We start from the raw sequence: 26,850 nt of genomic DNA, 5'->3' as shown, positions 1-26,850 counted from the left end.
ATGCTGTGCTACAACTGAATTTTCAAAGATCCATTTATTTCAAGCCTATAAATCAACTATTAATATTTTATTTTGTGTTATGGAGAACAAGAATTATAGGAGAGCTTATAATGTTGGCAAAACCATGTTGAGGATTAAAAAGAATACATTGTTCTTAAACGCACATCAGGGAAGTGACAAGAAATGCACTTCCGTTTCACTGAAATCAGTAATATTGAGTCCACTCCCTTTTATCACCCTTATGCATGAATTGCAAACTTTCAGAATCAACAATATGAACAACAGAATTGTGGAACAAAGATAAATTGTTAGAAGCTACTTTGCTTTTAAGATTTCTGAAAATTAGTTACTTCTAGTTGACTGTTGGGTATTTAATATTTCACAGTCTTTGTTTCTAGCACACAAAAGTTACCAAGATTTTGCTCATAACACATGAAGGTTATAGCTGTCACATAATGCCACTCTGGAAATATGAATGGAATTTAGTCTCAAATAATACACTACTTTTTCATAGCATATGAAAACAAATCTTGGTTGAAGATACAACCAAGTGATGGCATTCAAAAGGAAACCAAAACAGAAAATTGACACCTACTGACTGAAGTCATACTAGTTTCATGAGCTGTATTTGAGAATCAGCCATTGGTTGAAGCTGGGGTAACAACTGAGAAGACATTTCCACAAAAGAGAACTGTTTCACATGTCATCTGCATGTTTTCAACTCTTGTCAATCAGTTTCATGCCAAAGAAATTGTTTTCAAGAGTGTTCTGAAAGGAGAAGGAGAAATGCCAGAGGAAATCCTCTATACAAAATTCTTACCTGAGGTGCAAAGTGATGCCAGTAGCTGGCCTTCCCCTATTATCAGCCGCCTCCAGCTCCCCAAAAGTTCACTTAGTGGGTGGGGGAGGTTCTGGTGAAAGAAGTTGGGCAGGGATGACAATCTCAAATACCTCCAAAAGAAATAGTAAAGAAATTCTGGATCATTGAGAACGAGGTAGAAAAACAAAGACCTCTTTACAGAAGGAGATTCTGTGAAACCAGGAAACAGATTTCAGCAAAGTGTTTCTTCCACTATACAGCTGCAGAACAGTACCTTCTCATTGCTTAAACAAAAAGTTAATTTCTTATGGAGTATGTATTTATGACCACTAGTCATTTACATACAATAAAAAATAAACTACAGGAAGAGATGTTGAAATGTAGTTCTTGTCTTTCACATTATTCAGACAGGGCAGCTGGCAGGTAAGATGTTCATGATTTACATTACAGCACACAGGATGCCAAGTAGAAACCCAAGGACTGGTGGTAACAGAGCAGCAAAAAGATTCCTTTTGCATGTAGGTCTGAATGATTCATTTCAGTTCATTAGGCTTGTGTAGCATTGATCTAGCATTTGAAACCCAGCTCTGATCTTTGTTCTTTGTTCAACAAACATCTTAAGGCAGGGGAATCATTGTACAATTCAGAGACTTCAAGTGGTAACTGATGGCACCTTCCCTGCATCAGTCTCCTTGACCTGCAGAGAGTTACCCTGCATAGTTGGGAGCAATTATTTTACACCAGGACTAACAATGTGGGAAGATAGTCTGCTCCTAAAGGAGCCCACTTTGCACCCTGATCTTATATAAATTGACCTACTAAGTGACTACATAATGCCTTGAGGGGAGATCTAGTGACCCCTAAAACGAATAGCCTCTCCCCTGGATTAGCATATAATCAACATATGATATGGCTCCTATTATTAAGATGAGATACAACTTAAGATGCTACTGTGAATCATTAAGGATTATTAATTTAATGATTAGGGATAATTAATAGAGTTTCTAATTAAAATAGAGGACTTATCTAAAACTTGTATTGGCCGACAGAATGACATTATCCACAAAATAATCACAACTTTCCAAGAAAAATTCCTACTGAATAATCATTGAAAATAATTTGTACATCATGTAAGATCAGTGAAGTGAGTTACTATAAGAATCCCTGAAACGATGGGGTTATATTTGTGTCTACCAAGATTTCAGCAATGCAAATATAGCTCAATTTCAACAAAGTGATGCATCGCTTTAATGGCTGCAGAGTAGCCTGATTTTTTAGTGACCAGCTGCAGCCTCATATAATCTACACTGCTATAATAACAGTCAACCAATTCATTAATTCTGTCTACATTTCAGGCAAGCTTGGCATTGATGATGTAAGAAGCAGCACCTACAATTTAACTAATCCAAAGTCATTTCAATCTATTAAATGAGATGATAAAAAAAGACAGCTCCATACTGAAGTTATACAGTATTAGAAAAAGTCTATACCAGAGACTCTATATTCAGAGACTCTCTGAAACATTAATTATAGAGTAAAATTGCATTCAACAGAACAAATCCATGTGGCAGTTGAAGTCAACCCTCAGCAACCCTCAAAAGTTGCTCAAGTATCTTGAAATATTAAACCAGAGGAAGTAATTGAAGGAAAAAGAACATCCTCAAAAGAATGGGTGAAACAGAAGAGGCAGGTGATTTTGACAATAAGGAGACAAATCAAATGAGTCCCACGTACTTCTTCAGCTTGAGGCAAGATCCAGGATTAATGTAGCAAAGCACTTCAAAATGTGCCCGCAGGCGCACACACAGATGGGTTGTGCATTGGCCTCTGCTGTTGCTCTCTGCATCTCAAACAGCTGATGGGCAGAAGCTCAGCCTTTTCAGACATCTCCAGGCACAGAGCCAATGCTCCTATCCATATGCAGTTTCTTGGATCAGATCTGCAAAGGGGAAAAAGGTGAACTCCCCAAATGTCATGTAATAAGGTAGTATGTCAAACTGCAAAGAAAAGCATTGCTCTGGAACTTCTGGTAGTACTACAGGAGAATGAGGAGGGCAGTGAACTATCCTGTTTATTTTAACTCCCCTTCCTGAAGAAGAAATCCTGTGGAGAGAGGAGCAGATACATTCATAGGTAAAAACATTTTGCTTGAACTTCAGGATAGCAGAAAAAGATCAAGAAGAAGGTAAATTTCAAAAGGCAGGGACAGCTGCTAAGATTTCCAGGACATGGCCTCTGGCCTGTACTTGGAAAATCAGGACTGGCAGGAGAAGGATGCTAAAATCACATCTTTTATTTGGGTCCCACTTTCAGGGTAGCTTGGCTCTTTTCAGCATAGTTATTTTTCAAGACAGCAGGACAACAATACTGAGGTTGGACCTGCAACAGAAAAGAATGGGTCAGCTGTCCCTCTACAACTTGACTTTCCTATGCCCAAATCCAGTTTTTGAATTCACACATTGCAAACATCCCTGTCTGTGATGGAGTCCAGAGCTGCTGCTCCTTCCCAAGAGGGAGGGGGCACATTCCAGGCTGATAAAAGATTGCACAGTCTAGATTCCTCTGGTGGGAAAGTTAAGAGATTCAAGGTAACTCCGCCTTAGAGCCATCACTTAGAGCCATCACATTTACCCGTAGATCAGTGTGGAAAGATTCTGTTTTATGGTAGGAACAATAAAGAACTAGAGTTGGAATATCGGCTCAGCGTGGTTCTTAGTCCGATTCCCTGACAGAGTGTGTGAATGCAATTCTCCTCTCCCTTCATAAGATAAAAGTCATTTTCTGCTCCCCACTTTCTTCTAGCAAAGGAACCAAATGATAGTGGCTTGTGTTAACTTTCAGTCTCTGCGAGATTCCATCCACATTTCAATGCATTTGGTCCCAGAATACAATACAATACAATTATTGCAAATCAAAGCCCACCCTGATCCTTCCTGTCTCAACACCCAGTGACCGCCCACACTCATTACATTCTAGTGCTGTCAGCATATTATACCAGAAATAGGCCTTTCCACTTTTGACCAGCAAGATATTCCCAGGTATCCTTATATTCCTGATACAGTCATTAGCAAGCCAGCGTGTTGGGCCACTGGTATTCCTCCAGGCTCAGTTAATGAATTACTGATGAACAATGTAGGAATAAAATGTCCAGACCAAATTGAAGCCTGATTAAACCTGACTCAACCAGACGATCTTGGTTTATCTTCCCTCTGTTATTTTCATAACTACAGGGAGTCCTCACTTACTGACCATTTGTTTAGCGATGGTTCAAAGTTATGATGGTCCTGCAAAAATAACTGTGTGGCCCATTTATGACCATTTACAACTTTTGCAGCATCCCTCAGTCACGTGATCACTATTACAGCCAGTACGTGTTGTCCTGTGCCTGACCTGTGTCCTCCCCCCCACTCTTGCAGAGAGATTGGAGAGAAAGGGACTGCAAGAAAGTAAGCTGTTTGCTTTTCTACACATTGAAAGCAGGGCCAGCAGCCCAGGGCTAGGAGCCACGGGCAAACTACTCAAACAACTTAAGAGTACTCTCTTGAAATCTCTTTCTCTCTGCAAATCTCTTTCTGCTCTGCGAGGGGAGGGGAGGGGAGGGGAGGAAAAGAAGCAAGCAATTTCTGTAGGCAGTCTCTCCTTTGCCTGACCCTTCCCCCCCAACCCCAGAGCGGAGAGATTGGAGAGGAAGGGATTTCAAGAGAGTAAGCTGTTTGCTCTTCTACACATGGAATGCAGTATGATTGTGCCAGCAGTGGAAAGGGTCAGGCAAACGAGAGATCGCTTACAGAAATCACTCCTCCCACTCCGCAGACTGGAGTTGGAGACAAAGGAATTTCAAGAGACTACGCTGTTTGTGTACCACGCCCACGGCTCCCAGTCCTGGGCTGCTGGCACGATCGCATTGCTTTTGAGGTGCACAAGACGGTAAGCAGGCACTCGAGCATTCCAAAGGGCAGGGGAGTGGTTAGGAGACAAACAAAAGCCGAAGGTGTGAAACTGAGTAGTCTTGTCCCTTTCCAGCTGGAAAGCACAGTTACGGTCACGTGATTTCCCACTTAGCAACTGCTTCTTTTGGCAGTGGAGTTGCCAGTCCCGATTAGGGTTGTTAAGTGAGGACTACCTGTATTTATATAGGGGATCGAATTCTGGAGTTGACAACATGATTGTGGAATGTCAGGTACATCCCTGAGATGACCAAGGCATATCTGAGAAGGAAGGCATTTCAGAAGGTCTTTTTTATCATGCAAAAGCAAGGAAGGAACACCTGATGAACTGCCCTTACTAGCATCAGAGACAAGCCTTGGCCAGGTTCCTGCTTCCGAGGAACAATGAATGATACATAATTAAAGATGCACAATACTCGGAGCTCCCAGGCTTAAAAAACTGGACCTGATCTGCCAAGCCCTTCCTCTGTTACCATTTTTGTGATTTAAAAGATGAATTTCATACAGTAGCTTTTCTCCTACAGTTCTGCCCAAAGGGGAAATAAATAAGCATGGTCGGAGCCCTCTCCTGAATGCATCCAATAAGGATGCAAAAGACAGTGTTTTATATTTGCTGAGGACCTCAAAGCCTAGAATGATCAAGGCTTACTTTGAAAACAGCTATATAAATACCCAGAGTAAAAACACCTCAAATCCACAGCAGCAGTAAAATTCTTTTTCAGGGGTCACATGAGTATTGTAACTTCCCTTCATGCCCTGAAAATAAATCACATTTTTAACCAAAAAAAACCATTTAAGTTCCAGGGTTTTCAAGTACAGATAAATATCTCATGAGATGGAGCTACATACTTCAAGCAGCCAGGTGGTAACAAACAGGAGAAACCAGGAGATAGATAGATCAAGGCTTGTCCCCTGACTCTGCAGTCTTCATGCAAAGCTGATCCAGGAGGTGAATTTCATGGAAAAGATCTCAAGCAGATATGTGATTCCTGATGTCTCTTGGATTTTTTTTTCTCCACCACTTGTCAATAAACTTTTTTACTCTCAGTTTAAGATTTTATTCTAAGGTAGAGCCTTGCTCAACTGAAGCCACTTGACTCCCAGCAACCATAGGATGGACTGGGGTGTTTGGCTGGCACAAGTGTTTCAATGGATAAGTAGACAACATTCTAGAGTTGGACATTCTGGGCTGAAGTCTCAATAAATTGGTCATAAATCAAGAGTAAACCATCAAAACACTGAACCTTCTGCAGAGCTTTAGGCCAAGAAGACAATAGGAGGACAGATTCTTCCAAAACTGGCAAGGAAGTCAACAAGCTTTTGGAACCTTAACATCTGACCAAGTTTTTCTGGATGGATCAGTGGATATGGGCCAACCTCTTCAGTTTTGGGGTGTGGCTGGATGAAATTAAAGAAAAGACAGTCTGACAATGCCACTGAATCCATGTGGAGGGGTGAGTCTCTTTAACTCAAGACCAGTGTTGCCAGTGCTGCAACACTGATGGGAAGAATGGCAGTAGCTGAAGTGTATGAAAGAAAGGAGAGAGTGAAGCTGGAAATACTCCAAGTGGTGGTTGCTCCACAAAATCATTGCTTGAGGAACTTACTGAGTGCTCCCCGCTTTCAGTTGTTGGGTTTTGGAAGGATGAACACAAGACTGAAGCAGCTTCCAAAGAGAATCCAGCCTGGGCTGCTGGATAGACAGACCATGTAAGAACTTCAGATGGCAGAACTTCAGATTGCCTGTGATCTCCATATCCACTGTTGCCTTCCCAGCCTAGGTAGAAAATGTCTGCAGATCCAGTTCAGTGCATTCCACTGGGGTATGAGGCCAGTAATGCTGCAGCTCCCTAGCACAGGAAGAGAACTGGGCTGGGCCATCAGTATCTCTGCAGCAGTCCTGTCTGAACTCAGTAACAGAAGAGCCCCCAGTGGAGCAGTTGCTGAAGCCAGAATTCCAAATCAGAGTCTGAGTCTCCAAGAGGCTCCTGGCTGGTGGGGTCTTGGAAGTGACTATCATCAGCTTGGACAAATCCATATCAGGCTGTGGATGGGGGAGGTGAAATCCAGAAACATCTACTCCTGCGATAAACTGAACAGCATTGACAGGGCCTAAAATCAGGAAAATCCATTTAAGATTACCAGTTTTTCCAATTCAAATGAACACAAAAAGTCCTACAGCTGCTTGCCTTTCTCATAGAAAAGGAAGGCTGCTGACAGACACATAAAATGTCTTACTTAATACAGCTGTGCAGCACTTTGGATTTGAAGGCAAAAAGGTGCCCATTTGCAATTCCTAAAAGAAACTGTGCAGATGATACCAATTTGATGGCTGAAAGCGAAGAGGAACTGAGGAGCCTTATGATGAAGGTGAAAGAAGAAAGTGCAAAAGCTGGCTTGCAGCTAAACCTCAAAAAAACCAAGATTATGGCAACCAGCTTGCTTGATAACTGGCAAATAGAGGGAGAAAATGTAGAAGCAGTGAAAGACTTTGTATTTCTAGGTGCGAAGATTACTGCAGATGCTGACTGCAGTCAGGAAATCAGAAGACACTTAATCCTTGGGAGAAGAGCAATGACAAATCTCGATAAAATAGTGAAGAGCAGAGACATCACACTGACAACAAAGGCCCGCATAGTTAAAGCAATGGTGTTCCCCCTAGTAACATATGGCTGCGAGAGCTGGACCATAAGGAAGGCTGAGAGAAGGAAGATCGATGCTTTGGAACTGTGGTGTTGGAGGAAAATTCTGAGAGTGCCTTGGACCGCAAGAAGATCAAACCAGTCCATCCTCCAGGAAATAAAGCCAGACTGCTCACTGGAGGGAATGATATTCAAGGCAAAACTGAAATACTTTGGCCACATAATGAAGACAGGACACCCTGGAGAAGATGCTGATGCTAGGGAGAGTGAAAGGCAAAAGGAAGAGGGGCCGACCAAGGGCAAGGTGGATGGATGATATTCTAGAGGTGACAGACCCATCCCTGGGGGAGCTGGGGGTGTTGACGACCAACAGGAAGCTCTGGCGTGGGCTGGTCCATGAAGTCACGAAGTGTCGGAAGCGACTAAATGAATAAACAACAAAAGAAACTGCATCTTTCCTGGGATGGTGCAGCTGCCCCACACACTCCAAGCACTTTTTGCCTTCAAATTTAAAGTGCTGCACAGCCCGAGTGCTTACAAAAGAATTGAAAATTATTGATTAAAAATCAATTTTAATCATTAATCATTAAAAATCAATGATTGATTAAAATCACTACAATTTATTATACCTTTAACAAACCATTATGGGGAAAAAGGATCAAAATGCATTGGCAAGCAAAATAAAAATGTTTGTAAAGCAGCTTGAAATCAACTTCTCCATTTTTATTTCACAGCCATCATTGTTGATGTGTCAATACCCAATAGGAGTAAGAAAGCCCCCCTTTCCTCTGACAAAAATGTAGAGCCTTGCTGCACCAGGCCAGAAGTCCACCTAAACAGCATCCTGCCAGACAAACCAATTACACTGAGGGAAGCTTATTCTATATGTGCCACAACTAACACAATTTCACCCAAGAGGCTTTCAGAACGCCATATTTAATCCAGAAGGTTAGGAAACAGATCTTAAATGGGAGGGGAAATCCCCAAAGATCCAAGGAGGCTGGAACATGCTCAGCAACCAGGAGAGACCCATCATTCCCCACCAGCTATCAACTCTTTTTTGTTGTTGTTCCTCATTTAAAAGGTAATTATCATTTTTAAAAAGGGTGTATTATGTTTACACCTAATTAAGGTGTATCATAGAATACAAAATATTCTGCATGCAAGGTATGAAAATGTTTCGTTTACCTTCCATCCTAGCATGTGTGCAATGACCTGTGCAGTGTATTAAAGGGAAACATATTAGTAAGTCTGTGCAAATGACCACTTTGAACCTGTTTTGCAGATCAAAGCACCCCCCATGGAATTGACGTTTGAATTCCAAACATGGGAATATGCATATGTCTTTTCTGACAACCTTCTTTTAGTGAATGGAATATAGGGCTTCTATATAAAATGCTCAATGAGTCATTGTAGTCACACATAACATTTTCTCAAGGTTCATTGTGGCTATTTTGTACATCTCTAGTTCAGAACACATGCCAAGCACGTAAGAAGCAGACTCTAAGTGTACATGGACACAGACTCCACCTTGGTTATGCTATGAAAACCGCTAGGAAAAGTCACCTTCTATTGGTCTGTCGGAAGAGCTAAAGTTCTTGAAGTCTAAGGAGCAAGGATCTGACAGCAATTCACGGCAAAGGAACCAGTTGGCACAGCAGATGTCTGAAATGTTGATCTCTGACCAGAGACATTGTGACTTCTCAAGAACACTTGAGGAAAGAAACATACAGAGAGAGCAGCAGAATAATACAAGTAGCAGCTTTGCAAGAAAGTCTCCAGCATGCAGGAAGGCTCTACAGTGACTTGGATTCAAAGATATGTCCTGCAGAGCTTTTTGGGTTTATTCATAATTTAGTTATGTTTTATAAACATGCTTACTGTTTTAATCTGTCAATTGAATGCATATATCTGTATGATGTTGTATACACTTTGATATGAGTTTGGGCATGGGCCAAGATGGGAGGGGCTGGGGAAAGTCTCAGGCAGTTCAGGGGCAGGTCATAACATATACATAATATACAATACAATACTGTATATTGACAGGTAGAGGGAGATATGACAGGAAAGGGGGGTGGGCCATTCTTGGGTACTCGCCACAGGTGTGTGGTTCCAGTGGTGCATTCTAGCCTCTTGGTCTCAACTTGAGGTCCCGGGTGACAGACCTTCAAGGCCCTGGGCTTTCAACTGTTGCTGCTGAATGCCAGGTCTGTCTGTAACAAGCCTGTCCTCATCATGGATGAGAGGGGCGACCTGGCGTGTATTACCGAAACCTGGCTGGGTCTGGAGAGGGGAGTCTGGAGCTACTGGGCTTGGTTATCTGGGAAGAGTTTGATCCTGTTTGGCCTGAGGAAGTGGACAGAGTCCTCGGGGCTGTTAGCTCGGCCACCTATCGGATCCATGTCCCTCCTGGCTGGTCAAGGCCACCCAGGATGGGACATGTACTTGGGTTCTGGTGATGGGTAATTCCTTTTTGAAAGAGGGAATGGTCCCACCATCTCTCAACGAGGCATTGGTCCCCCCCCTCCTCAAGAGACCATCACTAGACCCACCATCCTGGACAATTTCCATCCAATTTCCAACCTCTCTTTTTTAGGAAAGATTGTAGAGAAGGTGGGTGCACTGCAGCTTCACAGCTTTTTGGGTTGTGCATCAGTTGCACCCATTCCTGGACTGGGGGACCCTGCTCATAGTCACTCATGCCCTTGTGACCTCCAGACTGGACTTCTGCAACATGCTCTACATGGGGCTACCCTTGAACAGCATTTGGAAGCTTCAGATGGTGCAGAATGTGGCAATGCAGGCAGTTAATGGTATCAGTTTTCAGCACATGTGACACCACTGCTCCGCCAGCTACACTGGCTTCCAGTGTGCTTCTGGGTTCAATTCAAGGTGCTGGTAGTTACCTTTAAAGCCCTTCATGACTTGGAACCAGGCTACTTACAGGACTGTCTCTCCCCTACCCATCCCACCTAGTCTGGCAGGAGGGGCATGCTTCAGGTACCATCAGCTAAGGAGTGTCACCTGGTGAGACCCAGGAGGAAGGCCTTTTCTGTTGTGGTGCCTGCCCTGTGGAACATCATTCCACCTGAGATTCGTTAGCCTTGACCCTGCTGGCCTTTTACAAGGCCCTAAAAACTGGGTTTTGTGGCCAGGCCTGTGCCCCTGGAAGTGTGATAAAGCCCATCTCTTATCTAAAATAAATTATTTTATTTGTTTTTATCTATTTTATTGTAAGCTGCTCAGAGTGACATGAAGTAGGTAGCGTTATAAATCAAATAAAAATAACATAACACAAGACAATCAAAGAATATTCAGGAATGCAGTAAGACAAAGACTTTATGCCCTTTATGCCAGTCAGAAATGTTAATGTTTTCTACTACAGATTAAGGTTACTATGGTAACTAATCATTTTGGCTGGGTGAAGAGGTTGAATTTAATTGTCTCCTTTTCGGATGTTAATTTTTGCACCTGGGGGGAAGAACTTGCCTGGACTTGTTTTAGTTTCAGTTTCCCTTCTGTGTAGGCATGTAGAGAGTTAAGCAGCTCTCACTGAGAGCCTGTAAGAATGCAGAAGCTTTTAAATATGTGTTGCTTTCTGTAAATAAAATTATTTTTATAGAAATGCCTGATGTGTGACTTTTCTGATCTCTCCTGGGCCAAAGGCTTTCCTAGCAATCTGCCAACAAGAAAACCCCTAAGAGATATGGTTGGCTAGACCCCTTCACAGCCAGCAAATATGCAACCCCTTCCCAGTTCTGCATCAAAGTTCCACCTGAGGTGGGTGTTGACTAACCTATATTGGCTCTGAAACAACAACACTCACATCTGTTTTTGATGGCTTCAGGTCACAAAGAACCCCAGGGTAACATCTAAGGAACTAAAGGTCTTTCTTGCATTGGTGACTGTCAGTGTTCATGAGACCACCATCAGTAGAGCACTGAACAACAATGTGTGTGGTCAGGGTTCCAAGGAAAAAGCTACTGCTCTCGTAAAAGAACATTGCTACCCATCTACAGTTTGCAAAGAACCGTGTGAATAAGCCAGAGGGCTATTGGAAGAATGTTCTGTACTTTCGGTCATGCTTTCACAGAGATGTTTTCAGTCCACCATTGCTCCCTTCGAATCCTCTGATTGCTGGTTCCTTTACTGTTGATGGTTGATCCTAAAAGGCAGAAGCAATCCACCACTTCCATACCTTCATTGTCAATTCTAAGTCTGGTTGTTCTACCTTTTGTCATTAGTTTAGTCTTCTTTATATTTAATTTTAGTCCCATTTTTTCACTGTGGTCTTTGACTTTTAGTACTAGGGCTTGCAGATCCTTTGCATTTTCAGCTATTTGGGTAGTGTCATCAGCATAGCACAAATTATTGATGTTTCTTCCTCCAATTTTAAAACCACGCTCATCTTCCAATCCAGTTTCCCTAAAAAAATATATTCAGCGTATAGGCTGAATAAATAAGAGGAGAATATACAGTCTTACCTCACACTTTTGCCAACCTGGAGCCAGTCTGTTTTACCGTGTTCTGTCCTTACTGTGGCTTCCTTACCTATATATAGGTTTCCCATGAGGACAATGAGATGTTCTGGGATTCCCATTTTTCTGAGCACTTTCCACAGCTTGATGTGATCAACACAACTGAACACTTTTCTATAATCAGTGAAGCACACACTGACTTCTTTTTGGTATTCTTTGGCTTTCTCAATTATCCAGCGTGCATCAGCAATAATGTCTTATGTTCCTCAGCCTTTTCTAAAGCCAGCTAGAACATCTGGCAGCTCTTTTTCCATATAGGGCTCTAATCTACGTTGGATGATCCTTAGCATTATTTTGCTAGCATGTGAAATTAAGGATATTGTACAATAGTTTGCACACACTGTTAAGTTTCCTTTGTTTTTTTGGTATTGGAAAGTAGATTGACTCTTCCAATTGGTTGGCCACTGTGTTATTCTGCAGATTTGCTGGCATAGCTTAGTTAGAACCTTGAGTGATTCTTCTTCTGTTGCTTGCCATTTTTCAGTGGGTATTCCATCAGTTCATGTAGCCTTCTGACTTGGTAATGATCAGAGTGCTGATCTAACTTCATCTTCTAATACTAGAAGCTCTTGTAAGTAGGGAATATCTTCTAAGGATATTGGATGTTGACATCTCTACTGTACAGTATTCACTATACTCCTTCCATCTTTGATCTCCTTATAATGGGTTACCATCTGTCCATTGGCATCCTTTAGCATACCAATTCAAGGTTGGAACCTCCTGAGTTCAGATATCTTTTGAAAGACTTTCCCTTTTTTTTCATGTTTTCCTGGTTTTCCATGTTTCTATCTTCTGTGTGTTTACAGATGTTGTTGTAATACTGCTTCTTGTCTCTTCTAACAGCTTTCTGAAACTCTTTGTTAAGTTCCTTTCTGAGATTTTTGTCTTTCTTGGCTCTGGCTTTTCTTCTCTTCTTGACAATTTCCAATTTTCTGACACCCAGTTTGCTTTCTTTTTATTCATTTTTGGCAGTCTCTTTTCACATTTATCCTTAACAGCTTCTTTAAGTTCATTCCATAATTCCTCTGGTTCTCTATCAATGAAGTTCAGTACTTCAAAATGATTTCTGATGTTATCCTTGAAAATGGTGGGTATACATTCAAGATCATATCATGGAAACTGCCTTTCTTCTTTAGCTTAACTTAGAATTTGTACATGAGCATTTCCTGATCTGTTCCACAGTCAGAATCTGGCCCTGTCCATGATACTATAATTCTGCTCTTCCACCTCCTATTAGCAATAATATAGTCATTTTGATTTCTATATACTCCATCTGGTGATGTTCATGTGTAAACAATCCACTACAAGCCAACCAATAGAAATTATGAAAAGGATAACACTGTCATACATCAGAAACATCTCAGAAACCACCAACAGTATCTGATCCCAGTCCTTCTCAATTTGCTGATCCCTAAGATGCCAATCTGTAGTCATTTCATCTTTCACTGTGTTGAGCTTTCCCATGTTTATGTTTCTTACGTTTCATGTTCCCACGGTAATTCTGTTTTTGCAGCTTCAGATATTTTTTTCCTGTATGGCAACATCAGCAACTAGACATCTCAAAGGCCACATAAGCACCATTAGTACTCTGAAAGATCCTCAGTAATTCCTCAGTAGCATGTTGATATTTATTATTTATTCTGCATGTTTATACAGAAATATTGAAAATTCAAAAGGGTTCACAAACTTTTAAGCACCACTGTATGAAATTGGCAGTCGCTCTCAAGTGTACAAGAGCAGAGAGCTGTACTTTACTGGCCTGAGTCTAAGCAAAGTGCAACAGAAACAAATTGTGCTTGCCTGCTGTCAGTCATTTGAGATCTCAGCTGTCTGATGGCCCCATTTCAGAGCTCTTGGGAGAGGGGCCTGAAAGTTTCCTGGCACCACATCCTTGAAACGAGTAATGCACTTGGTTGCTCCATGGCCTGTAGATCCACAGCTGTGGCATTTCATAACAGAGTCAAGGGTGTGGATTTTTGCTATGCAGGATCTGGCTGTATGCCTGAGAGCTCCACATTAAAAACAGAAGCTTAGGTTCCTCTTTCTCTGCTTCTCTCCTGGTGACAGATACCTTTTGACTGCTCCAAATGGGTTCTCCAGCACTGGATTCCAAGGAAGCTATTAGAAAGGGGGACTATGGGAGAAGAGAGGCTGTAAAACCTCTTCCCCTTGCCATTTCTGCCTTGTCTCAACTATTCCAGTCAGTATCTGTTATCATGCAACATTGGAACAGCTCTTCCAAATTATCTGGGTACCTTGTCAATTCAGCTCTCGGTTTGTCAGCAAGTCCTTCTCTAAACTGGTCAATCAGAGCCAAATAATTCCATCCCACATCTCTGGCCAATAATTTAAAATCCAATAGGTGCACCCATATTCTTCACTAACCTTGCATGAGTTTGCAAATTTCATGGCTGGTGGTCTCCCATCTCATGGGATAGCTGAAGCACCTCTTTAAGGACTTAATCTTTGCATTAAGTTTTGATAATTGTTCAGTACAGGGTCACTGACTTAAATAATAGGTATGACCCATTTGGCTGCCCCTTGTTTCAGCAAACTCTGCACAAATGTCACTTTGGTGCAATCTGTAGGAAATCCACCATAAATAGTTCACACTGAGTCATGAAGTTTCAGAATTGGTCCTGGACTTCTCCAAACCTTTCTGGTAACTCCCATGGGAATGCAGAAATACTGGCTGTGCTGTGGCTGAGGTAAATTCTGTCCTAACTGTTGTGTTAGTTGCATTATGGAATATTCCAAGTTATTATTTGTAAATCTGCCTGTTGGTGCTGCAACAAAGCTGCAGCAAGGTGCTCAGTGGACAAGGTGAACCCTGAGGATTGGAGGCCCATCTCTATCAACAAATGTGAGATTTTCAGCTTCCCTTGAAAGACAGCATGAGACTTGCAAAATTTGTGTCAGCCCCACTAGGTAGACCAGACCGGGAAATCAATTCCACAGGAAAGCAGAAACTACTTTTATTGAGACTGGCTGTAACAGAATCTTGCAAGTCCGGTTGTCCAGTATCTCTTCCCCCTTTTTATATTCCAGTGAATCAGGGAGGTATCTGCCTGAGTTGCTTCTGAATATTATCTCATTTCTCGGGACTTAAAAATGTTTCAGCCCCTTTTGCCTAGGTAACATTCTTGCATATTTTGGTCAAGATCATCTTCCTTATTATACAAGATTAGAAGGCATATTGTTCAGGCAGAGAAAACCCTGGTCAGAGGGAAACCCATTGTCATGATCACCATTGCGATGCTTGTGACATCGCAACAGCTCGCATGACAATGCAGGGAAATGGGTACCGGGCGGATTAAGGGAAAAGGCAACTAGCTAACAAAAGAGAGCAACAGGTGCTGGCAACAAAGTATCAACTCTAGCCAGAGGCGCGGAAGAGAGAGATACAGTGTTGCAAAGAAGGTAACTGACAAGACCAGACCACGAGGCGCGCCCGAGCTGTCAAAGAGATTACGAACCTGATCGCCCGGCAATGAACCATCACCGGCCAGGGAAGCAATCAAGGAAACGCCCGGAGCACAGGAGGAGCTCCACGACCCCTCACCTGCTGGCAACGGAACCGACAGGGCTCGGGGCACACCCGAAGTAAGAAGGGGTGGAGCGCTGACCGGCGCGGGCTATTTAAATCCCGTTCCGGCGCGCTCCACTCACTCTCAGCTTTTCTAAGGGCATGCATTCTATTCCCAAATAAAACCAGAACCTAAAGTCTACTCTAGCATCTGTGTTTTTATTGGGTCTCAGGCAGAGCCTGACATAAAGCTGAGAGTCACCAAACCAAAGTCACCAAGCTCCACCGGACGAAAATTTTTCCGCGGGAGAGACCAACCAGCGAAAAAACGGAACCGGGGACCAGAGGCGTGAAGGACGGCCCACAAGAGGCAGAGGCGACCCGACAGCTGCTGGAGGCGGCGCACCCGAAAGGGGACACGGACACGCTCCCTGCCCACACCGCACCCCAGTTCCAGACCTGAAGCTCCAACCCAGACGAGAGAACCCCAATGGAAGATGCAGTCGGGGACCAGCAACTCCTCACTTGGGCCGGCGGAGCAGGACCCTGGACGGGAACACCCTACTCCACCTGGAGGCTCTGCTACCGCCAAACGCCCGAGCAGGAAGGCACAAGACTACAGACCGGACAGCATCTGGCAGCACCTACGTTGGACGACCAGGGCACGCCAGACAGGGTCACGGCCCTGGAAGCCAGGGTATGATACCTTGAACACCTGCTCCTGTCCCCGATATCGGCAGACCAGGGCACGCCAGAAAAGGACATGGCCTGGAAGCCAAGGTACGAGATCTGGAACATATGCTCCAGTCCCTGGCAACGATCGTAGGCGAGCGCTCCAAGACTGAGGCGGCACAGGGGGCAAGAGGGGATCGAGGCACCATACCCACCCCGCCAACAACCCCAAGCAGAAGGGGCCAAGCACGAGACTCTGTCGCAGGGCTTCGTGGCCCCAGGCCAGTGGGAGCCATCCCTCACCACCCACAGGTAGGGGTCCCGCAAATTGGGAGGTTCGCCAAAGACTTCCCCGTACAATTCGATGGGAACCCTACGAAACTGTCCTTCTTTCTAACAAATGCGAGGGACTACATGGCCCAATACAGCCATTGCTTCAGCACAGAAGCTGCTAAAATCTCGGCAGTGGCCACCAAGCTCCAAGACAGGGCTGCGGACTGGTACGTACAGAGTCCAGAGCCCCAGCCTTGGCCAATTTCCCAGACTTCCTAGCCGAGCTGAAACATTACTTTGAGGACCCCCTGGCGAAGGAAAGGGCCAAGTGCACACTTCAAGCTCTGCGCCAGGGAAGAAAAACGGTGGCTGACTATGCCCTGGAGTTCAAGGTCCTCGCGGGCAAAATCACGGAATGGTCGGAGGCCACCCTGATCAACATGTTCAAGCATAGCCTCAACCGGGAGGTGCTACAATGGGCACTCTACAGGGACGACCCAGCCTCCCTTCATGGGTGGATTTGTCTAGCCGGAAAAGCGGAACACACTCAGCGCATGTTCCTGCTCACAACCGCAGATGACAAAATCCCTCCCAGCACCAGAGGACCAGTCCCACAGTCGGACCTGACCTGGCACATGGACCAACAACGGAGGCTTGCCCGTGGGCAGTGTACCAGGTGTGGGAAGACGGGCCACCGAGCGGCGGACTGTTCCAAAAACAGGACAATGGATCGCCCGCCCAGACCCACACCGAAGATGCCGCACAAGCCATCCAACCCCCCCAGACTCCCTGACAGGAGCGTTAGCAACCCCGGACGAGGACGAGGACGCCTACCTCGCAGGGGACGCGATTGACGCCCAAGAACAGCCGGCGGGAAACGTTCCCCACCTGCTCTAAGCAGCACCGCTGGGCAGGTGGTGAAGAAGGGGTGCAACAACCCCAGGGTGAGTGACAATTGCTCCATCCTGGCAGGGACAATTAAACTCTCTTACGGCCCTAGAGCCATTACGGTTGAAGCTCTGGTGGATTCTGGGTGCTCCAGAAATCTGATCCACCCAGACATTGTCGCTGCACTAAAACTGCCCTGTTCCCCCCTCCCTAAACCGCTGGCATTCCATCAACTAGACAGTTCTACAGCGGGGTGGGGGTGGGGGGAGAGACCGGCCACCCAGAGGACCGGAATGGTCACCCTGACAATGGGCACCCACAAGGAATCAATAAACTTTGTGGTGACCCAGATAGGGAAACCCATAATAGTGCTGGGGATCCCCTGGCTAGCACGCAACAACCCACACATAGACTGGAGGACACGCTCCATCAAGTTCAAAGACGGGGTCTACCAGGCACCGACACTGGACAAACCATCTGCTCTGACGTTGGGGAGGGCAGAAGTCCACAACCACGACCCCCCCCCCCCCCAGAAGGACTACCGGAGCAATATGCAGACTTTGCAGATGTCTTCGGAGAAGAGGTGGACCAATTACCGCCCCCCACCGCAAGACGGACTGCACAATTGAACTGCTCCCAGACGTCCCATTACCCAAGCCCAAGATCTACCCCATGACCCAGAGAGAATTAGCGGCGCTGCAGGAATTCTTGGATAAAAACCTCTCCAGGTGCTTCATAGAACCAGCGAACTCGCCGGTTGGAGCACCCGCCCTATTTCAGGAAAAGAAGGACGGCACCCTAAGACTATGCACCGATTACCGCGGATTAAATTCTGCTTCCCTATCCAACAAATACCCACTACCCCTCGTAAAGGACATGCTAGCGCACCTGTCAAAGGGAAGGGTGTTTTCCAAACTCGACCTCCACGAAGCATATTACAGAATCCGCATCAGGGAGGGGGATGAGTGGAAAACGGCATTCAACTGCCCCTTGGGCTCCTTCCAATACAAGGTACTGCCACTCGGCCTTGCGGGGGCTCCGGGGGTCTTCATGCAACTCATCAATGAGGTGCTGCATGAACACCTATTCAAGGGCGTACTGGTTTACCTGGATGATGTCCTCATCTACACGACGCAGAGGGAACACGAGAGGTTGGTGAGGCAAGTCCTCACTAAGCTACGAAAAGCCAAACTCTACGCTAAGCTGTCCCAAGTGCGAATTCCACAAATCGCACTTGGACTACCTAGGGTACAGAATCTCCGACAAAGGCGTAGAAGTGGACCTCACGAAGGTCCAGGCAGTTTTGAGCTGGGAACGCCCACGCACCAGGCGCCAGCTTCAAAGCTTCCTCGGGTTCGCAAATTTCTATAGGTCCTTTGTGAGGGGGTTCGCGGAAATAGCCCTACCCTTAACTGATTTGCTCAAGACCCAGGGCGTTGGGGATATGCGCAAGGTAAAAAATCCGGGGGCCATACTTAATTGGACTCCTGCAACTCCATCGCAATGGCTTGCATGACAATGCAGGCTGAAAGCGCTGTTCACAGCGGAGCCAATCCTAGCTCACTCGGACCCCGAACGACCTTTTGTGGTGCAGGTGGATGCCTCTGACTTCTCAATAGGCACCATCCTGCTGCAAAAGGATTCCGCAGGAATCCTTAAGCCATGCGCCTACCTCTCGAGGAAATTCTCGGAGACAGAGAGGCGATGGCACGTATGGGAAAAGGAGGCGTTTGCGGTTAAAGCAGCGCTGGAGGTTTGGCGTCACCTTTTGGAAGGGACAACTTGCCCGTTTGAGGTCTGGACAGACCACCGCAACCTCGAGGTGCTCCGTACACCCCGACGCCTCAGCCCCAAGCAAATACGATGGGTTCAGTTCTTCAGCCGGTTCAACTTCCAGCTGAAGTTCATACCAAGCAAAAAGAACTTCCTGGCAGACGCACTCTCCCTACTGCCCCAGGATGCGGAGCCTATCTCCAACATTGTAGGGACGGTGCTTTCTGATTCCCAGCTGGGTATGGCAGTGGTCACCCGGGGTCGCGCTCGGGGACAGCCTGCCCCCCCCTCACAAACAACTACAACGCAACCCGCCCCCAGATGCAGGCAACCTCAAATACCAGGTGGGCTATGGGCAGATTTCATAACGGCATTGAAATCTGACCCCTGGCTCCTCGCCAACCCCAACAAGGTCACCATGGACCAGGACCTCGCATGGGCGGAGGGAAGTCTATATATACCCGACTCACAATGGCAGGCGATCCTCAACAGATCGCATGACAGCAAACAGGCTGGTCATTTCGGGTTCTTGAAAACCCTACACCTGACTCGGAGGCGGTTTCGGTGGCCCTCGCTGAGGAAGGACGTCAAGACGTATGTGGCATCCTGCCCAGTGTGCGCTATGGCCAAGTGACCGGCTGGCAAACCCCAGGGGCTGCTGCAACCCGTAGCTGAACCCTCCCGCCCTTGGGATGAAATCTCAATGGACTTCATAGTCGACTTACCGCCCAGCCAAAAGAAAATGGTCATTTGGGTGGTAAAAGACTACTTTTCAAAACAAGCGCATTTCATCCCCTGCGCCTCAATTCCGTCAGCCCAACAACTGGCGAAACTGTTCCTAGTCCACCTCTACCGCCTACACGGATGCCCCTCCCGTTTGGTGACCGATAGGGGCACACAATTTACCTCGAGGTTTTGGCGGGCTTTTTTGAAACTGATAGGTACCCAGCAAGCCCTATCAACCTCCTGGCATCCCCAGATGGACGGATCCACAGAGATCCTTAATGCCACACTGGAGCAATTCCTCCGCTCCTACATAAACTATCATCAAGACGACTGGGTGGATCTCCTCCCATTTGCAGAGGTCGCATACAATGTAATACACCAAAGCATGGGAAAAACCCCCTTTGGGGTAGTGTCAGGTCAGGAGTTCATCCCCATCCCTGAACTACCTCAGCCTCCGTCCCCAACAGTGGCCGCCTGTGATTGGGGTGAGAAACTCGCAAATTCCTGGCCGGTCATCAAGGACGCACTTAAAGAGGCACAAACAGCGTACAAATTACAAGCGGACAAACACCGGCACCAGCAACCAACATTTCAGGTGGGAGACATGGTCTGTCTATCCACCAGATTCATAAAATCGCAACCATCAAAGAAGCTGGCCCCCAAGTTTATTGGACCATTCCAGGTGACACAAATCGTGAACCCAGTCACGGTGCGCTTGGACCTACCCCATAATTTAAAGAGACTGCACCCAGTATTTCACTGCAGCTTACTCAGGCCGGCAAGTGATCCCTCCTGGTGGCACCCACACACACACCCCCCCTCCACCAGTGATGATAGACGGGCAGCAACACTTCGAAGTGAAGGAGGTACTTGACTCCCGCAAGCGGCGGGGCTCCCTCCAATACCTCGTAAAGTGGAAACACTTTCCACACCGAGTGGGTCGCTGCCCGTGACGTCCAGGCCCCCGACCTGATCCGCACCTTCCATACCGGCTACCTCTCCAAACCCGCAGCTTAATCTTCTCAAAGGGGGACAGTATGTCATGATCACCGTTGCGATGCTTGTGACATCGCAACGGCTTGCATGACAATGCAGAGAAATGGGTACTCGGCGGATTAAGGGAAAAGGCAACTAGCTAACAAAAGAGAGCAACAGGTGCTGGCAACAAAGTATCAACTCTAGCTGGAGGTGCGGATGAGAGAGATACAATGTTGCAAAGAAGGTAATTGACAAGACCAGACCACGAGGCGCGCCTGAGCTGTCAAAGAGATTACGAACCTGATCGCCCAGCAATGAACCATCACCGGGCAGGGAAGCAATCAAGGAAACGCCCGGAGCACAGGAGGGGCTCCATGACCCCTCACCTACCGGCAACGGAACCGACGGGGCTCGGGGCGCACCTGAAGTAAGAAGGGGTGGAGCGCTGACTGGCGCGGGCTATTTAAATCCCGTTCCGGCGCACTCCACTCACTCTCAGCTTTTCTAAGGGCATGCATTCTATTCCCAAATAAAACCAGAACCTAAAGTCTACTCTAGCGTCTGTGTTTTTATTGGGTCTCAGGCAGAGCCTGACACCCATTTCCCTTAGCAAGACTAGGGAAAGGAGGGGCAAGCTGCACCCAGGACTAACTCACCATGCTGGCACTGGCTCTTCCAGAACTGTTGGCAGTGAAGAATGGAGACAGTCAGGAGGACCAATACCAGGAGCACCAGGGCACTGCTTGTTAGCACCACCAGAGCCAGATCTTGTGCAGAATCAGTGGAACCTTCTAAGTGAATTCTAGAAAGGCCTAGCAACATAATCAGGGGGGAAAAATCATTCAAAGTAGGAAGGAATAGATACTTTTCTTCTATTTGGTGGGCAACAAATCCCAGTTAAGAATCTGTCTTTGGCTGGATAGGATGTGTGCTCCATCATGCAGAACAGAACATTTCCATCTCCCAAGTTGAAAGTGACATTTGCTGCAGGCCTTAGTCTCTCAAGGAAAAGCAACTAGATGTTCCAGTTTCCTAGTAATTAGCAACTGCACATGTTCCCTTTGCCGCACCCCTTGCTAACTTCCAAACCAGGCAGGCCTGCTTTGCTCTTATGAGTGCACAGCTACTAAAAACCTTCAAGTCTTTCTAACTAGAGGACAGTGTAAGCAAGACTTAGCATGCCTTGCAATTGGAATATATTGTAATTAAAAATAAATAGAAGTATTTTAAGCAGGGCAATGAAGATTCTGTACAGGCAGAAAATGTGTGCTTGGAAACTGAAATCACCATTGCAAAAACTTCTAATAAATAGGTGTTTCTAGCCCTCTTGACTGGAACAACGTCTCAAAATGCCACCAAGTCTCAAAGGTCTCGTAGGAAATGAAGTCAGGCAGCTTTGGCTGGGTTTCCTTCCTCCTGATCATAAGTCAGCATTTATAGGCTCTGCAGAGCTGCTACATATCTCACGAGGCTAACAAGAGCAGGGTATTAGAGAAAATAAAATAGAATGTGTGATTTACCCATTGTGCCTCCAGAGGCATGCATAATAAACATCAGTGGTGTCAAAATCACGACCTCATTTGCTCTCCCCCCACACATGCCAGTGCATCATTTGCAGAATCAAACTTCCCTGATATGCAGTTACATATCTGTAGGCACAGAGCACAAATATTCTGCAAGCCTCATTCTTGCTGCAATATAGAAGTATGTGGCTTGAAACAATGAGGTCAAGCTCCTAGAAGTCCCAGTGAGTATGTACACTGTTGTTCAGAGGATGGGGTCTGCTTTGTGCAGGGCACACATTCAAGGTCCTGGAATCCACCTGAGTTTTACTGTAGAAGCTATCAAGAAGAAGAAAAATGGGCCAATATTTAATGAGGAGCTGCAGAGAGCTACTACCAAATGAATGGGAGTGGGCAGGCACAGGATGCTTCCCAAATGCTTATTGGCTGTAAGATCCGTTACACTTAGATAAATAATTCTGTACCCTGGTTCCTTGTTCCCTTTAATGCTGCTGCACTGAGGACCAATTCATACACTAAAACTGTTTCCAATGTATGGTTTTAGTGCTGAATACTTAATCATGTGCATAGTTCATAATCTGTAACAAATTCAGTGAAATAAATAAATCCAGCTCATATTTAACGTACCAAAGAGCAGCCCAAAGTGGACTGAATTAGCAGTGAGGTGCCACGTTCAAGGTGCAGAGGACAGGCATGGGAAATAAGTGAATAATTGGCTTTATCTCTGTTCCCATGTTCATTTGCTTTTTCCTGAGCTCAACCAGTCCTCAGCAAGCAACTGTTACTCCTCATGGTGAAGGACCTCTGCCATGTGGAAAAACAGGATTATGAGCAGCCTACACAGTGAACTAACCACCTTCTGAACATGGTCCTGGATTCCCTAATTTGACACTGCTGCCACACAAGCCTGGGAATTTTATTTATTCATTCATCAAATCTGCATCCCACCTTTCTTCCAGGATGTAATTTATCATAATCATAATTTTTAAAGTAATCCTTTCCTCCTATTTTTTCTCACAAAAAACACCTTGTGATATCAGTTGGGCTGAGTGATCTGCTCAGTCACCTGGGAAGTTTCTGTGGCTGAGGGTGGACTAGAACCTGAGTCTCCCGAGTCAGTCTAAAAGCTTCACCACCATACGATCGCTGAGCTGTCGATCGGAAGGTCGGCGGTTCGAAACCGCGCGGCGGGGTGAGCTCCCGTTGCTCGTCCCAGCTTCTGCACACCAAGCAGTTCGAAAACATGCAAATGTGAGTAGATTAATTGGTACCGCTTCGGCGGGAAGGTAACGGCGTTCCGTGAGTCATGCTGGCCACATGACCCGGAAGTGTCCTATGGACAACGCCGGTTCCAAGGCTTTGAAACGGAGATGAGCACCGCCCCCTAGAGTCGGACACGACTGGACTTTACGTCAAGGGAAACCTTTACCTTTACCTTTAACAGTTGCGAAAAAAAAGCTGAGAGTGAGGAGAGCGCGCCGGTGCGGGGTTTAAATACCCCGCGCCGGTCAGCGCCCCCTCACCCTGGGTTACGTCATCCCCCCTTTGTCCTGCATGCTGTCTTGCCGGTAGGTGAAGGGTTGCGAGGCCCCAGCGGGTGCCCCGGGATCGCCCATCATCGGTTTCCTCATTCAGCCGGTGATTGCTGTCAGCTGGGCGATCTCCGTTGCGCTTGTGCTAACAGCTTGGGTGTGCCTCGCGATCTGCCTATCCTTTGTCCTTTCTTCTCTCTCTTTTGTGTTTTGATGGCTGCCTGCTCCAGCTAGGGTCTGTGGTTTTTGTTGTGCGTGTTATGCTTATCTTGAGCCCCTTCCTCTGTTTCCTCGTTATTGTCATTTGTGCCGTTGTGCTGATGTCTTCAGCTCAACGGCACTCATGACATACTGCCCCCTGTCCGAATAGTGCCCCCCCCCGGCCTTCCGGTTTTTTGCCAGGCGAGCTGTCAAAATGTTTTTTTTTTTTTTTAAATTTACCGCCAGAGTGATTTCGCCCCTCCCTTTGTTCCACCTTCTACCTCGTGTCCATCTAGGGTGTGTTCCCAGTGCGCATGCCCCGGCCACACCCTGGGCGTGCGCATGCTCCGGCCACACCCTGCTTGTTTGGCTCAGTTTGGCGAGGAGAGAGGCGTGGCTGGTCGGGTACTTTTCAGCTCCAGGTAGGGCCCTTATCTTTTTTCCCAGTGCGTCGTCTTTGTTATGTGTGCATCCTGGGCGTTCCCCCCAGGCATGCACAGGTGACCAATGTCACTCCCTCGTGAGCCCGGGGCGGGGGAAGGGTGAGTCCCGGAGGGAGGGAGGTCTACCCAAGACACGGGCTTGGGGGGCCCTTTCCCCTGGGGGCGCGGTTGGCGGGGGGGCCCGTGGGGAAAAGGGTGTTCAGGGGCCGGTTCGGCTTGTCGCCCCTTTGGCTTGTTGGGGTACGTCTGGTGGAATGCCCGGGTCAGGTCTGGCGCCTTGAAGTGTTGCGCCGCCACCCATTCTGGGTGGGGGAAGTGTTTCCACCTTACTAGATAGTGTAATATTCCCCGTTGACGGCGAGAGTCGAGTATGTCTCTTACTTCGAAATCTTGTTGGCCGTCGATCATCACTGGGGAGGGCGGTGGCGTGCTCGGGTGCCATCGAGAGGTGGTTGCAGGTTTCAGGAGGCTGGTGTGAAATACCGGGTGGAGTCTCCGTAGATTGTGCGGCAGGTCCAGGCGTATTGCCACCGGGTTCACTATTTGGGTTACTCGAAGCGGCCCGATATACTTAGGCCCCAGTTTTTTCGAGGGTTGAGGTGACTTCAGGAATTTGGTGGATAGGTAGACCATATCCCCTGCCTGGAACGTCGGTTGCTGGCGCCGGTGCTTGTCGGCCTGCTCTTTGTAGGCCGCCTGTGCTTCCTTCAGCGCTGCCATGATTATTGGCCACGATTCCGCAATCTTCCGTCCCCAGTCACTAGCATCCACTTGGGGTCCCGGGGGTTGTGGTAGCTCCGGTATGGGGACAAAGTCGCGCCCCGAGACTACTTCGAACGGAGTTTTCCCCGTGCTCGTGTGGATGGCGTTATTATATGCGACTTCCGCGAACGGGAGCAGTTCAACCCAGTCGTCTTGGTGGTAGTTTGTGTATGAGCGTATGAATTGTTCTAGGGTGGCATTGAGGACCTCTGTCGCTCCGTCCGTCTGGGGGTGCCAGGCAGTGGATAGGGCCTGTTGGGTCCCCGTCAGTTTTAGGAAGGCCCGCCAGAATTTAGAAGTGAATTGTGTGCCCCTGTCGGTCACCACACGTGCGGGACATCCGTGTAACCTGTACACGTGTATCAGGAAGAGTTTGGGTAGTTGTTGGGCGGACGGGACCGATGAGCAGGGGATGAAGTGGGCTTGTTTCGAAAAGTAGTCTTTCACCACCCAAATGGCCGTTTTCTTCTGGCTGGGTGGGAGATCTACTATGAAATCCATGGAGATTTCCTCCCATGGGCGGGAGGGCTCCGCCACCTTTTGTAAAAGTCCCGGGGGCTTACCTGGTGCCCGTTTGGCCCTGGCGCATGTCAGGCAGGAGGCTACATAGGCTTTCACGTCCCATCTCAGCGCGGGCCACCAGAATTGGCGTCGTGTGAGGTGCAGGGTCTTCAGGAACCCGAAGTGTCCCGCTTGCTTGGCGTCGTGGGATCTGCGCAAGATCGCCTGGCGTTGCGAGTCTGGGACATATATTCTGCCTTCCCCCCATGCCAGGTCCTGTGCCATCGTCACCTTGTCGGGGTTTGCTAGGAGCCAAGGGTCGGTTTTGAGGGCGGCAGTGAGGTTTGCGCGTATTCCCCCTGGCAGTTGTGGTTGGCGCCGTCTGGTTACTGGTTGCCCCACGTCGGTTGTGCCGTGGGGTTGGGCTGCTTCCGAGTGCCGCTCCGGGTGGTCACCGCCATCCCCAGCTGGGAAGCGGATAGGACCGTCCCGATCATGTCTGGGATGGGCTCCTCGTCTTGGGGCAGTCGGGAGAGGGCGTCAGCTAGGAAGTTCTTTTTGCCCGGCATAAACTTCAGCTGAAAGTTGAAGCGGCTGAAGAATTGGGCCCATCTGACCTGTTTTGGGCTGAGGCGTCTGGGCGTTCGGAGGGCCTCGAGGTTCCGGTGGTCAGTCCAGACCTCGAATGGTTGGGTGGCTCCCTCCAGTAGGTGCCTCCATGTTTCCAACGCCGATTTCACCGTGAAGGCTTCCTTCTCCCAGACGTGCCAGCGCCTTTCTGTCTCAGAGAATTTCTTCGACAGGTAGGCGCATGGTTTTAGGACTCCTGTGGGGTCTTTTTGGAGTAGGATGGCCCCCAGGGAGAAGTCTGAGGCGTCGGCTTGGACCACGAACGGCCGTTCTGGGTCCGGGTGTGCGAGGATTGGCTCCGTGGTGAACAGCGCTTTCAGCCTGTTGAATGCGGTTTGGCACGTGGGAGTCCAATTCAGTACTGTGCCCGGGTTCTTGGCGCGTCGTGTGTCCCCCACCCCTTTAGTCTTGAGGAGGTCTGTTAGGGGGAGGGCTATCTCCGCGAACCCCCGGGCGAATGACCTGTAAAAATTCG

The 26,850-nt window shown here is 47.2% G+C and overlaps 1 protein-coding gene across 1 annotated transcript in view; it reads right to left on the bottom strand.

Moving 5' to 3' along the window:
* Window positions 1-6,544: 6,544 nt before the first annotated feature.
* The window catches only part of EDA2R (ectodysplasin A2 receptor), a 30,436-nt gene continuing 10,130 nt past the window's right edge, over window positions 6,545-26,850 (bottom strand). The window contains 6 exon segments of the mRNA XM_063313775.1: window positions 6,545-6,879; window positions 8,976-9,056; window positions 9,059-9,121; window positions 21,440-21,595; window positions 22,543-22,605; window positions 22,751-22,771. Of these exon segments, the coding sequence (XP_063169845.1) occupies window positions 6,545-6,879; window positions 8,976-9,056; window positions 9,059-9,121; window positions 21,440-21,595; window positions 22,543-22,605; window positions 22,751-22,771 (719 nt within the window).

The sequence above is a fragment of the Candoia aspera genome, chromosome 12 (genome assembly GCF_035149785.1).
Source record: "Candoia aspera isolate rCanAsp1 chromosome 12, rCanAsp1.hap2, whole genome shotgun sequence".
Lineage (NCBI taxonomy): Eukaryota > Metazoa > Chordata > Lepidosauria > Squamata > Boidae > Candoia > Candoia aspera.
Note: the sequence above shows the minus strand (reverse complement) of the source record. Positions and strands in the feature narration are given on the sequence as shown.